This window comes from Ciconia boyciana, chromosome 16, assembly GCF_034638445.1.
Source record: "Ciconia boyciana chromosome 16, ASM3463844v1, whole genome shotgun sequence".
Taxonomy (NCBI): Eukaryota; Metazoa; Chordata; class Aves; order Ciconiiformes; family Ciconiidae; genus Ciconia; species Ciconia boyciana.
In genome coordinates, this window is record NC_132949.1 from 993,654 (window position 1) to 1,008,013 (window position 14,360).

At 44.2% G+C, this 14,360-nt stretch overlaps 1 protein-coding gene across 5 annotated transcripts in view; it reads left to right on the plus strand.

Annotated features, from left to right (window-relative positions):
* RNF213 (ring finger protein 213) overlaps positions 1-14,360 on the plus strand; it is a 54,744-nt gene that overhangs the window by 38,224 nt on the left and 2,160 nt on the right. For 3 of the 5 annotated variants that reach the window (XM_072881620.1, XM_072881618.1, XM_072881621.1), the window contains exons 44-64: positions 170-333; positions 429-531; positions 1,252-1,366; positions 2,284-2,494; positions 3,486-3,676; positions 3,994-4,122; positions 4,981-5,091; positions 5,335-5,577; positions 6,240-6,321; positions 6,943-6,977; positions 7,305-7,399; positions 8,165-8,324; positions 8,653-8,833; positions 9,672-9,766; positions 10,358-10,609; positions 10,930-11,062; positions 11,770-11,853; positions 12,771-12,951; positions 13,076-13,277; positions 13,425-13,502; positions 13,818-14,015. In XM_072881620.1, coding sequence (XP_072737721.1) covers positions 170-333; positions 429-531; positions 1,252-1,366; positions 2,284-2,494; positions 3,486-3,676; positions 3,994-4,122; positions 4,981-5,091; positions 5,335-5,577; positions 6,240-6,321; positions 6,943-6,977; positions 7,305-7,399; positions 8,165-8,324; positions 8,653-8,833; positions 9,672-9,766; positions 10,358-10,609; positions 10,930-11,062; positions 11,770-11,853; positions 12,771-12,951; positions 13,076-13,277; positions 13,425-13,502; positions 13,818-14,015 — 3,043 coding nt within the window. Of the gene's footprint in view, positions 1-169; positions 334-428; positions 532-1,251; positions 1,367-2,283; positions 2,495-3,485; positions 3,677-3,993; positions 4,123-4,381; positions 4,521-4,980; positions 5,092-5,334; positions 5,578-6,239; positions 6,322-6,942; positions 6,978-7,304; positions 7,400-8,164; positions 8,325-8,652; positions 8,834-9,671; positions 9,767-10,357; positions 10,610-10,929; positions 11,063-11,769; positions 11,854-12,770; positions 12,952-13,075; positions 13,278-13,424; positions 13,503-13,817; positions 14,016-14,360 lie in introns of those variants that run through there. The other 2 variants (XM_072881622.1, XR_012045428.1) reach the window with 2 other exon arrangements.

The following is a 14,360-nucleotide window of genomic DNA, read 5'->3' on the forward strand; positions in this document are numbered from 1 at the left end:
TACAGCCTTTGCAGACAACACTACCGAAGTGTTGCACGAATCCAGCCTTTTGGAAACCTGGAAAAGTATCTCACCTTGGTGACTTTTGCCTGTATCTGCTTTGCTTCATCCGTTATTTAAGTGGTTCTGTATTTGAACATTGTCCCAATGCTTTTTACCCTTCCCCTAGAGATGCCATAGCAAGAAACGCCCTGTTCCGGCAGAGATGCAATAATTTCTTCATAGATGTGGTCACTACCATGTGCTTCAAGGACAATGAACCCCCTGAGGCAGAGGTGATCCAAGAGCTCCTTAATCTGCTGTTTGTTCACAGAAGCCTCCTGAAAGGTTCAGGTGAGCTCCCTTCATCCTGACGCTCAGCCTCACGGAGCTGATTCTCTTGCCACTTTCTCTCACCTGCCAAACTTGTCTTTTTCTTATCTCCACAGATCACCCTGCTATCTACACAAAATTTCTGTCCCCATTTAACGATGAAGTGGATAAAACTCCCATCATCCGCTCAGTAATGCTGAAGCTCCTCTTGAAGTACAGGTGAGCACAGTCAGACAACTGATGGACATTACATTAGGGAGTGGTTCAGCTTTGTTTTTCATGACCTCATCAAACCAATCTGATTGTTGTCCTCACTTTCACGCTGTTCGTTGCATTTGAATCATTACAGGTGAAATTCATCCTGTGCCTTTGTATTAGTTATGCAACTTGTCTGGCTTGCATGTAGCTTGTGTTGGAAGTATCTGACCAGTTTGTGCCAAGGTCTACCTAGCTATTCTTAACCTAAACCTGTGCTGAAGGTGGGTGGCTTGGGTAACCTAAAGATAGCTGACTAATTGATACGCTCTAGATCAGCAAAGCAATACTCTTCATCCACAGACATTTAATCAAGAATGGTCTTTTCTGTGTTTACACAGACCTCTCCATTCACACTAGCTCCTCCAGCCTCCCTTTGCAGTCAGTGCACAGACAACCATTTCTCAAGTGTGATCATCTCCTAAATCAGATACCTAAAATAGATCAGATGACTTATGCCCTAGAAATGCTAATTTGGCATTGTTGATGATAAAAGCCTAGCTCAGAATGTGAAGCTGGATGACATCTGGCAAAAGATGGCACAATTGCTTTTCCATCTTCCAGATGGATCCAGAGTGACGCCCACCTGTCATGTGGACATAACTAGTAGTTCGATCGTGATGTAGAACGTTAGTAGCTGTCAGTATTGCAGTTGTGGTAAGGAGGTGTTTCTCTCTCCTGTAGCTTCAATGAAGTGAAAAATGATGTGCAACGCTACCTGTCCCGGGTAGAGCACAACAAGATCCTAGACAAAAATGATAAAAAAGAACTCTACTTGCTTTTTGTCAACTGCTTGGAGGTAAGAGTGCTGGGGAGGTAAGAGCTGGGCAATGAAACTGTTGCAGGAATAAAAAAGTCAAGAATATAAATGCTTCTGCAATTTTAGGCAAGTTTCTTGTGCTCATAACTAGCTGCCCAACTAGAAAGCCCAAAAGGAAGATTATATCAAATCACCTGGTCAGAACCTGCTCTCCAGTAACTAGCCTTGCTTCCTGAAGTAAGGCTTGTGTATGTTTGCAGCGTTACATAAATTCTTCTTTCTCTTGGACACCTTGGACAGGTGTCTAAGTGTTAAGTGAGGCCTGGTAAAACTCAAACTCCAACATAGGAGTGCAGCAAGCAGGGGGATTTCTAGTTGCAGTAGTCTACTACTGGACTATTTTCTTGTTTTCACAGACACTTTTTTGTTTGCAGAGCTCTAGATTATTATGCTGTTTGGATTGTTCCCTTTCCTCCCCTTGCATAACTTCTAATGCTTTGGACAACTTTAAGCAAACTTGACAGCAGGGTAGAGGTTTCATTTCTTATAGTTTTCATTAAAATGGTGACTTTATAGGTAAGATCAAAATTTGTATTGTTGCTAAGGGAAAGACAGGTAGAGCTTGGCATCTTGGAACATGTGATGTGTGCTTCAGCACGCGTGCGGACAGTCAGCATGCTCATAACAATCTTGCTCAGCTACGTGCTTAGGAAACATTGGGAGAGCTTGGGCGTATTGCTGAAGAAGGTGTTTGGTGATGTGGCAGAGGTTTAGGATAAGCACCAGAGAGATCACAGGGAGGAGCTAATGGTGTTGGGGTGGAGGGTGCTGTGAGAGACATGGAAGTTTAATGTGCTTTCTGCAGTGTGTATGCATTGGAGATATAAAGTACCAATGCACAGGACATCTGATGTCAGTGGTTCCGCCACTCATGCAATATTCTGGCCCATCTTTAGGATTCTATGTGCGAAAAGTCTGAGGGCAGCCTTGGTTATGAGCATATAAACTATCTGCCTGGAGACGGAGGCTTTCCAGAGAACTATCTCCCAAAGAACAATCTAGAAACTCCTCAGGAATCATCCGTTGAATATCTGCAGGCCGTAGCCAAGGTTCGCTTGTACCTGAATAAGGCTGCAGAGCTGCTCTTTGACTTGCATGAGTGCACAGGTAAGTCTAATTATTCTGCTATCAAATGGCAATGCTGTCTCCAGAGCAACGTCACCACGGGAGATGGGCTGGACACAGCGCACCTGTGCTGTGCTAGAACTTGTTCTGATGGATGGCCAAGAATGAGTGCATCAGCTCTTTTCTTTTCTCTTTCATTAGGAGTGTCAGTCATTATTTGTCCTCTTTACCATGTATTAAAGTGCTCTATAAGTAGTAGCAAGGCTGTGCCAGTGACCCCTAGGGTGTCATTACACAGCAGTTGCACCTTTGAAGGAGATTTACTCTATCCTTGCGATGCTAACAATGAAATTTTGTTTAGGACCAACTAAATTGAACTTTAATGAATAAACGAATAAAGCATAAATACATGACTTCAGATACATGACTGCTGTAAGGCTTATTGTTTTATATGAATGAGAGCTCTGCACAGCTACAAAGGATTAAGAGATACTTCAAAAAAAAAAAAAAAGTAAAAGAAGTTTTGAGCTGACTTGCTGACCCAATAAAGGAGAACAGTGTGTGGAGTCTCAGATACTTACACAGTCTATGAAGCATCCAAGTGCAGTCACGTAACTAATTCCAAGGGACTTCGGTGTCCCGCCCTTGCATCGAGGATGGCAGGCTAACAAAATGCATCCCAGGAGATCATTCTTAGGGAGCACCATCCCCTTGGCAGTTGAGAAAATGGAAAGGCATTATTGAGCAAGGTAGAAAAGCTCTGAGAATGAACTACCAGTAAATGGGAAAACTTGTCCCTGAGAGAAGGAAATGGAAGTAGAGAATGTCATCCTCTGTCAAAGAAATGAATCATTGTCTGAAATCCAGCTGAGGAAACGCTCTAAATAAGCTTCTGAGGAAGAGAGGGCTCTCAAGTGCTCCTGTGTAATTAGTACTAGTGAAAGGAACTTGGTGCTACAGCTAGTGCTGGCAGAAAAGTTTTACAAGGTAGGATGTGGTTTTGCCTTTTTTTTTTTTCTTTTTTCCCCTCCAGAGCAAGACCAGGTAGAGGAGAAGCAGCGTTACCTGGCAAATGTGAGGGTGTTCTGTAGCCTCGCCAAGAACAACTGGCATCGTGTTTACCTAGTCCGGAAAATTGCTAGTCAGTATGGGATGGAATTTGCTCAGAAGCTTGTCACAGAGGCACAGTTTAACTGGGTGTTCCCAGTGGAAATTCTGCAACAGGTGAAGAAGAGGTGTCTCCTTGGAGATGGCTCTGATCTCCTCTTAGTCTTCAGTTTGTGCTGCTTTGGGGTGTTTCTACTGTTGTGTTGCTCTGGGGGGACTCACCACAGTGGGAGTGGTTGTGAAGATGACTTATCCTCGCTCTCTGTTGAATGGCGTCTGTTATGGCAGTGAGAAGCCATTTGGGTTGCCGTGCCTGCCTGCTGTCTCTTTGCGAAGGCTGAAATGCCACCATTCTTGGGACGAAGAGGAGATTCTGCCTTGTCCAGTGGCTGGTTAATGTCCACAGTGCTCACCATGGACTTTTCCCTTTGTAGGTACAGAACAGCCAGTCTAATCACATCGATCGTTACCTGGCATGTGGCAAGAATTACAGAGTCCTGCGTGATGCTGTGGGGAAAGCCATGATTGAGTGTAAGACTGCAGGTCTTCTAGAGGCAGAGAAGGTAGGGCATGTTCTCCTCGCCATAATCCTATTGTGGGTTCTGGATGGCCAGTGTTTAAGCTTTATGTGTTCCTGTTGGCAGTGTCTCTTCCAGTGGAGATGCCTGTGTTGCCTTTGCTTGAAAGTTACTGTGGCTTATGCTGGCACACATGCATATGTTTGCTCTACTTCCTCACCTGTGTTCTAGCATACGTAACTGTGAGGTTATTTCTGTTGGTTGCCTCATCTCGCTTTTCTCCCCTTGTAATCTATCGCAGCAGTTTGTTTTACAGTAAGCGATACAGGCACCTCGTAGCCAACTGACTGGAGAGTAGGCAGATAATCAAAGAAGCTTTATGCCCCCTCCCTGCCTGCCCATATCTGCCTAGCCTTGTGTCTTGCCACGCAAAAATCAAACAGGTGATTTCTGTGTAATTGTAACCTTTTTCCAATATGTATTTTGTATATGAAAATCTTCAGGAAGAAGTTGGCAAACAATGTGCCTTTGAATGTCTCTGTACCATCTATTATACACTGGTTGTGATTTTTTTTTTTTTTCATTTGTGTGCTGATTTGATTTGAAGGAAGGCATGTACAGGTTGCTGCCTAGTAAGATTGCAATCCCGACTGGATGTTAGAAAAATAAAATACTTGAGAGTTTTCTGATGTAAACCCCTCAGTCAGCTTGAGTGCTGTCAGATTATTCATTTATTTATGGCTTGAACAGCCATTTCTGCACTATCCCCCTTCATGTGTGGGGAGAGCTCTACCACAGACCTGCTGAAGCCTGCACATCCAGTAACCAGCTGAAACCTTGTCAAACTTCAGCTGTGACAACTATAGCCTCTTCTCCACCATATCATCGGTTCTTTTTTTCTAGGCATCTAGCAGCTCCCCGGCTGTACAATCTGTCCATCTGCTCCTGGCTATTTTCAGAGAGGTCACTGCCCTGTATGGAGTTAGTGACTCAACTCTTCATCCCAAACAGCAGGTAAGACACTTCACTTTGGAAGCTCATGACAAACATGCTTCATTGATAAGGATGAATGAGATTTAAATAATTGGTGGAAGAGCCTTTTGTTCTTCTGCCCCAAATACAGTTATGTCCTGATCAGAGTAGACTGAAAATGTTTTCAAAGCAGGGGCAACACAGCATGGGAAGCAGGTGATAGTCCTCTTTGGTTCAGTAGGCAATACCATGCTGGTTTTATTTCTTTTAAATATGTGCTTTCAGCAAACAGATGCTATGACTAAGTTCATCCAGAACTCCCAAGTCCTGAATTCTCCAGACCTGCAGCGCTTTGCAGCTTCTCTTGTGATGAATGCACTGCCATCTCTGACAGTGGATCCTCAAAGCTTCAGCCACAATGGAGCACTGATTGAAGTGGCTGTTCATACCACAGCTGTCTTGCTGTGCGGGCAGAACCCTGTCCTGCAGCCCCTGAGGAATCTGGCATTCTGTCCGCGTGCCATGGAGGTAAAGAGATTTAACTCAGATGGCAGTTCAGCATATTGCTAGTTCTTTCGCGTATCTGCTGGATCCTCTATAACCTAACCTTTCTTACATCAAAAGCACCAACTTATTGTTTTAGCTGTGGATTACCGATGTATGATCATTTCAGTGTTGTTGGGGTTAATTAGCACAACAACAAACTCTGGACTGGTACCTTTTCAAGGTACCTCTGCATCCTGAGCAGTATCAGGCAAAAACTTTTGCTGATATTTGAGTGAGCAAGTCTGAAAGCCGTTCACAGGTCTCCACAGCATGACCTGCCTGCTCTAGAGGCTAATGGCTCACGGAGCCCTAGGCTGAGTCAGGGTGGAGGGATCTGCTGCTCTACTTCTGGCTATCCAAGGCGTAAGGAAACATGCTAGTACACACCAGGGTACATCAGGCCACCCCAAGAGGAATCCAGTTCAGGATGTCTAGAGAGTGCACGTGCAAGGCTTAACAATGTTGACAGTTCTTAAGAGTGGATTTTCAAAGGTAGAATTTGAAAATGTGCATGTACATCATCTGCATGACTTCTGCTTTCAGATGTCTCTTGTTCCCCATCATGAGTAAGGAACCAGTGAGCAACTGCTACAGGAAAGAACCGATTTATATATTCATCACCTTTTTTTCTTTTTCCTCCTTAGCACTCTTTTCTGCCCACAATGCCAGAAGATATAATGGCTCAGGCGAGGGCCTGGGAAGGAGTGGCCACTCTGCACTGGTACAGTAAGTGCTCCTGACTGGCTGTGAAAGAAATTCAAGGAGAACCCTTGGTTTTTGAGTGAAACTGTTCCAAATGTGAGGACAGACACGCTCCTCTTCGCAGCATTGAGTTATCCTTTGTAAATTAAGATTTGCAGCTATGGTTTATGTGGGTAATGCACCAAAGTGCATCGAGCTTCTGTTTAGTCTCAAGCTTATAGCCGTTTACAAAGTCTGAGAGTGCAGAAGACCTGCCCTGTTACTTCTGGCAATGTTAAAGTGGTGTGAGCAGAAGAGGAGCACTTTGCCACCTTCCTGGCCAACTTTCAGTTGTCTGCTTTCCACAGTCGGATCTTACTGCAGCCTAGGAATCCAGGGGTGGGAGCATTCATGCTTACCAGCCCATTTGGTACTCAGTAGCAGAATCTTTCAGACTTGCATTCCTTGTTTCTCAAGGAGAGAAGCACTGAAAACTTCCTCTGGTTCCTATGTGGGTCTATCACTCCTTTGAGCTTGGGACTGTCAGGGCTTTTGATGAGATCTTGAAGCATATTTCTTGCTCTTGGTCTCTATGAAAGGAAATAACAGGGGCTTCATAAATGTCTGTCTTATAATACTGTCCTGTTTGTTTCTCTTTCTTGACAGTGTGTCCAAATGGCCACCCCTGCACTGTAGGAGAGGTAAGAATTTGAGACTGGTGGGTTCTTAAGCAGGCGGTGTTTTCAACAATAAACTGTTTTGTTTTGTTTACTGGTTTTAATGTTCTGCTGCACAGCGGTTCATTTTCTAAACTCTATATTATTAATAATTTTGCCATTGTAATGTAAAATTTAGAATAGCTCTAACACAGCTTATACCATAAATCTAGGAAACGAGAGGCAGAGATCCTTTGCCCAGTAGCAGTTTTCAAATTAACCAGTTCCAGCTTGGATTTTTGTTTCATTCTCTTTCTCTGCTGGAGAGGCTCTTACTCTGGAATTCAGGGTTCTCACTTTGCTTTTTGCTAGTGTGGCCGCCCCATGGAAACTAGTCGATGTCTCGACTGTGGCGCCCAAGTTGGAGGAGAACAGCATAAACCGCTGCCTGGCTTTCTAGAATTCCGGTACGCTTTGATTAATTAACCTTTTCAGCGCTAAATGATGTGGTACTTGCCTGTCATGCTTTCAGGGCAAAAGGTACCAACCACTTCATGCTGCCACCTGAAAGGTGGCATGTGGCATTCCCCGTTAGCTCGGACATGGGCCTCTGAGGGGAAGAGGCTCAGCTGTTAGGAGTGCTGGTATAACTCTGACTTTGCAGAAACTGCCTTAACATAAGATCTTGTCAAGCTGCTGGTTTAGGGTTTTTCATCTCCCTGCTCATCCAGGCTGATACAGGTTATGTGGTTCTACACCAACATATAGTAATAGGCAACATTTTCTTAAATGGATCAGCTTGACTGAAGAACTTCTACCAGAGCTCCAGTAACGATAACTTGTGCTCCCTCCTCCTTGAATCTCTGGATTAGCACTTAGACCCCTTGTCTAAGAATGTTAAAGTTACTAATTCTAACAGCAGTGGTTTCTTGTCTATTCAGCACGGAGTTGGCTAATCTTGCTCTACAGGGCTGGACGTTACCTCTTTCATAGAAAACGTATTAGGAAGAGATGTCCAAGGAAGAGTAATCAGCCAGCAAAACCAAAAACATTGGCTTATTTGTGTACAAAACTTACTGGAAGTCCTCATTCCCCTGTAGCACTCTTAATTGGCAGCTTTTATGGCATTCAAAGATCTTACAGGTCAAAAAGACATTACTGGGTATCAAAGACATCTCTTGTATGTTTTTTGTCAAGGCAAAACAATACTATATATGCACACTTTCCAACAGGAGTAACGAAGACAGAACTCAAACTGGCCACATACTTGGAGATGCACAACACAGAAAAACAATGGGAGTGTCTGATCGGGCCATGTCCCCAGTTGTCTTCATTCTGATACGCTTGCTCACACATTTGACAATGTTGCTGGGAGCCACAAAAGATCCTCAGGTATCTTCCAATAATAGTTCCAAGTTGCCACATGAAATGTAGTGAAACCTTTGCATGATGCTGGTCCTTTTCATCATATTGCCAAGTAACTGGGGCGGTCTTTCAAGATGCAAGACCCAAATTCACTTCCCTCCTTGCCCAGGAGTGATTTTGGTTCCTTCATGCACTTGCATGCACGCCTATACACACATACCTGCCTTTATTTGTTCAAGTGGTAGGAATCCTATAGGATGGAGTTGACTTTCTGGTAAGACTGTAGTTCTGCATGCCTTGTGCTTGAACTGGACATTACTGGCTATGCTCATCCTTGCCTTTTGTTGCTCTTTAGTCATTGCAAAAGATTATCAAGCCACCGGTGCACAGCTCGGTGAGTTTCCTGCAGCAGCATATTTGGGAGGACTTGGCACAGCTGACAAAAATTTTTGGGAAGAGTGTGGATGACACTATCAGCATCCTTCATCTTGTCCTCGGCAGCCTCCTCAAGGACCCCCATCAGCACCGAGGCCAGTGTAAGGAAAACTACCTGCTGTATCGCATCTGCAAGCTGTATCAGCATTTTAAGGGCAGCAGTTATTTAGCTTCTTTGCTAATAGACCATTTCCAACAGGCAGTAGCTGAGTTGACAAGGAAGATCCAGAAATTTGAGGCTTTTTTCTTGCTGTAGGGAGTGAAGAATTTTAGGCTGTTTACTTCTCTTTTGGTCAAGTACGTGGGGTTTGCAAGGTTTGGTGCATAATTCTGAAAAGGAATTATTGAATAAACAACCTCATGACATGTTGACAGAGCTTTCAGCTCACAAGCAGAGATACTACTCAAAGCACAATAGCTCATGCTCTGTATAATCTATATACTAGACTGCCCTCTAAGTGACTACCAAGAAGCTATTTGGTAGAAGAAGGATGGCGGAGTATGGTTCACAGTAGAATCTGGAGTTCAAGTTGACATGAGTCATCGTGTCATAGAGGGATTTATATGTAATAGCCATATTTTTAGTGTGACAGCACAAATCAGCATTCCAAGCTCTGTTCTTTGGTCTGTCATTGATCATGGTCTGACCTTGGACAGCTTGTTTAACCTTTCTGGGATTATGAATGACTTGTATAAATGTCCACATCATTCAGATGAATGACTGGACTGAAGCTTCTGAAAACCTGCAATCACTGTGTGCTGTTTTGGATGACGCTCTCCAGCTAGACTAAGATACTCGTTTAGCTTCTAGGTCCTCTGTAATCGCTCTTGGCTCTTAATGCTAACTTGCAAGGGTGTTACATCTGGAAGCTTGGGGAGTCTGTGCTTTCTTTTAACTGAAATATTGCAAATGTAAGAGACTAAATATTCCTGTTGCAGGGCCAGTTCAGTTTGATGATGTGCTCTCCACCAAAGAGAACAGAAACAAATGGGAAGAAATTGTTGCAAACACAATTATTGTTCCTGAATTGGAGGTGAGAAACTTGCTGTATAAAATTTCAGTAGCTGAGCAGTTCAAAGTCCACGTACTTGGAAATCTGACCTGCTGTAATATCTGTGCTACACTTTTCACCCAGCTATTCCTAAAGCCAAGCCATCTATGACACAACTGCAGGTTAGCTTTAATTTGTCAGGGTCAGCCAACTTTATTCTACCTGTGGAAATGAGTATCTGAGACTAGAGTTGGGCTGTGATGATTTTGTATAGCTGGAAAAGCAGAAATGTCTTAGCTCAGTTGAAAGTATTTGTCCAAGTGAGCATATGGTTGCCCCAAATGAATGCCGTCTGCCTTTCTCCCCCCTCCCCCCATACATCATCTCAAGAATGGAAGATCTGCAAGTCGGACGAGCTAGAGAACAAAGGATAACTTTATGGTATAAACAGCTGTCTTGCAGTATGTGTTTTACACGCCTTCCCTAGGAGTTCATCTTCTGCTTTGACATATTTCTGTGTCAATTGGTCATCAAGCTATTAGGGAAATATATTCTAGTGGAGGTTCAACATGGCTGTGGCAGGACACTGCCAATTCTGATATAATTTCTCGGTTTTTTTTTTTTTAAATGCAGGATTTGGATAAAAAACTTCTGAAGCTAAACAGACAAATACAAGAGGATGAGAGAATTTCTTCCAATCTAATAGTGAAAATAGTGTATAGCGACCCGGTCACCTTCCTGTCCCAGCTGCCAAAGGACAGTCACATACATCATTCCAAGATGTGGAGCTGCCGAAAGAGGATTTCAGTGGAGAACCTGGGCCATGTAGTCCAGCAAAAGAATGCCAAGGACACTGTCCCTCTCCTTTGGAAGTTTCTGCAGAAGGTGGGTGTGACACAGGGATGAGAGACTGCAATGTTCAGAGATCAGTTCACAGAATCACAGACTGGCTGAGGTTGGAAGGGACCTCGGGAGGTCATCTGCTCCAACCCCCTGCTCAGGCAGGGTCGCCTAGAGCCAGTTGCCCAGGACCAAACCACTGTTTGATTATACAGTGTCTTTATTCTCATAACTTTCTATAATCTTGAGAACTGCATGTGTAAAATATTTTTTCTTTTAAACATTTAAAAAGTAATTCCATAAAAGTATTCAAAACTGGTTTGTCCAAGGACAACCTCACTCATAGGCCCCCTTTGCTCTTCCAGGAAGCAGAACTGAGGCTGGTTAAATTCTTACCAGAGATTCTGGCTCTGCAGAGAGACTTGGTGAGGCGATTTCAGAACACCGCTGATCTCAAGCACTGCTCGATCAGAGACCTCCTCAACGAACCCCTCTCAGGTGAGAAGACTGTGCCAAAACTGTAGCTAGCGAAACAAGAAGCGCTGGATAGTCCAGTTGAAAATGAAAGTGGAAACTTCTCTTGAGCTTGCAATCTTAAGCCCTCCTATTTTCCTTTTAACTCCCATCCAAATGAATTTGAGACCTTAGCCCTGGCCTTATGCTTGGAAAAGTCATCAGATGGCTTTAAAGAGAATTAAGCACAGGAAAATTGTTCAGAAGGGGTGGGGACTCTGCTCAGAGATAAGCAAGGTAAATCCCTGAATGCAGCAGTGGGTATATTGAAATTTTAAGCTCTGCCCTAGAGTAGCACCTGCCTAGAAGGTAGAATAGATGTCCTTCCCTTCCATTCATGAGCAGCATACAGACATTTTGTGGCAACTTCTTCAATTGTACTTAAGTATAATTACTTATATTTTCAAGTACTTATGGAAAAGTACTTAGAGGTCATGCAGAATCAGACCAAGGATCCATCCAGCCTTGTGGCCTGGGCCAATAGCAGACAATAATGGAAGAATGTAAACAAACAGAGCAAATTACTCAATTTGATAGCATTAGAAAACTATTTAATGTCTGTTTAGTCTCTCTTGATCTGTTTGAGCAGTTGCCTAGAGTTCAGTGGTGTGCTTTGAAAATTCTTACATTAGAGTTTCACGGTGTTGCCAGTAAAAGGTGTTTCAAGGATTTGTTTTTCTGTTGTTCCTCAGATGTGATGAGGGACCTGTTACAGAGGAGAGTGAGTGTGTTTCTGTCTGTTTGGAACAAGCTAAGAAACTCGCTGGACACCAATGGTGAGTACCTTTCTTTCCCAGCACTGTTTTGAGAGCGATGGAAGCAAGAGCTTGACAGCTGCCCAACAGTGCTCCTCGACTACTGCCCTTCGATGGTTCAAGTTCCTCCCATCAGTGATGCTGAGACATATCCTCAAAACTGACCTTGGCCATTGTCCTGGTTTCAGCTGGGATAGAGTTAATTTTCTTCCTAGTAGCTATAGTGCTGTGTGTTGGATTTAGGATGAGAATAATGTCGATAACACAGGGATGCTGTACTTGTTGCTAAGTAGAGCTTACAGTAAATCAAGGACTCTTCAGCTTCTCATGCTCTACTGACGGAGAAGGCTGGAGATGCACAAGAAGCTGGGAGGGAGCACAGCCAGGACCCAAACTGGCCAAAGGGCTATTCCATACCATAAGGCGTCATGCTGAACAAAAAAAAGTGTGGGGGGAGTTGGCCGGGGGGGCACAGCCACTGCTTGGGAACTGGCTGGGTCAGGAGGTGGTGAGCAATTGCATTGTGGATCACTTGTTTTGTATATTCTTTTATCATTATTATTATTTTCCCTTTCTTTTCTGTCCTATTAAATTGTCTTTATCTCAACCCACAGGTTTTACCTTTTTTTCCAATTCTCTCCCCCATCCCACTGTGGGGGGGAGTGAGCGAGCGGCTGTGTGGTGTTTAGCTGCCTGCCAGGTTAAACCACAACAGCCATTAAAGGTTTAAGAAGATCTAGGTGCAAAGGAAGAATTTGTTTCCCTCTTATAGTATTCTCACCTGAACTTGCTCCCTTTAGTGTTTATAAGTAATGGAAAGAGCGCTCCTTTTTTCAGGTTTTATACTTTCTCCTGACCTGGGTCAGCTCAGGAGAGGCTTGCTCATTGTGGGCTGGCTCTGGGCCACCTCAAGCAGTCTTCTATGCCTTTTATTTCAGGGGAAATTAAGCTTCCTAAAGGCTACTGTGATGCTGACCTGACCCTGGACAGCAAGCTTGAGGTCCTTCTGCCACGTCGACAGGGGCTGGGCCTCTGCTCCACAGCCTTAGCCAGTTACCTCATTAGTCTGCACAATTACTTTATCCACTTGGTGAACAAACACATCAAGGAAGATGATAGGTATGTTGCTATTCCAGCTAGGCATTTTGGGGGGGTCTGTTGTATTACCTGCTACCACATAATCAACTTTCCCCGCTTCGTAAAGGCTTCTCGCTTTAAATGGAGACTGTCTTCTCTTCTGCAGGTACTTGATCAGTCCGTCAGAAGTGGCTGACCTGCACTTGATCAGTTATGAGGTTGAGAGAGACCTGATTCCTCTGATCTTGTCCAACTGCCAGTACAGCATGGAGAAGGGAGGGGAGACGTTGCAGGACTTTGATCTGGAGAGGATCCAGCAGCAAGTCATCAGCAAGTTCCTGCAGGGGAAACCACTCATCACCCTAACGGTAGGAGAAGGCAGCTAGCTATGTTCTCTGCAGACAACTTCTTGGCCAACGTTGGAGCCCTGCAGTGCTTGCTGCAGCCAGGCATGCACTGTAGCAGGGTTAGCAATGTTACCAAAGTTTTACAACCGTGGGTTTCTCTCCTGACAGGGAATACCTACCCTTGTGTATAGACATGATCGGAATTATGAGCAGCTGTTTAATGATGTCAGGAGTAAGCTGGATCAGGTGGGTTTCTGCATTGGAGGAAACAGGGCAAGCGTGTGACCCCTGACATCCCAAGAAACGTCAGGCTTGTCTTCTGTCACTTGCCTTGTTCATCTGCTCTGAAGGCTTGTCTGCTAATCTCTTGGCATGCCTTAAATACGTGCAAACTGGCCTTCTTTTGTCAGTCAGGATTTACAAAGGAAAGGGATATAGTTAAGCATTTTCGGTTTCCTAAATCTGGGGCTCTGCCATCTTCCATGACTTTAGCAACTTGAGCAGCAATAAGGAATGGCTCTAAACTAATATTAGCAACTGCTTTGACTTCATGGTTTTCAGAGTGCTCTCCCCAGTTCTGTGATGAACATCATCAGTGGGGAACTACAGTCTTATAGTGATGTCTGTGATGCTCTGTCCATCACTGAAATTACCTTGGGATTCCTGGCCATGGCTGGAGAGAATGCTGAAATGCCTCTGACTGACTACATAGAAGAAGTTCTGCAGATGGGTGATCAGACAAACCCTCATGTACTGCAGGTGAGTCCTGAGAGCAAAGCTCTTATTCTTACAGGGTAAAATCTGCACTGGTTTATACTAAATCCAGCCAGCCTGATCTCCAAGCCCAGCAAAAGTTCAGCTTGAAAAGGTATGTGATAGAACTCCCTCCCCACCATATTCAACAGTGGGGGGGGCGACACAATTTTCACTTCCCCTGCAACCAGTGTTTGCAAGGTGGGAGCATCTAATAGCTTGTGATGCTCAGCAGGTTCTTGCAAAACCCTACAGAAAGGTCAGGTGCAGGACGTGCAGAAGGTTGAACTCTTCTCTGCAGATCCAAGCTCTTCTGTCAGCACCAGGAAGGAGAATTCTCAGTTGAGTGTC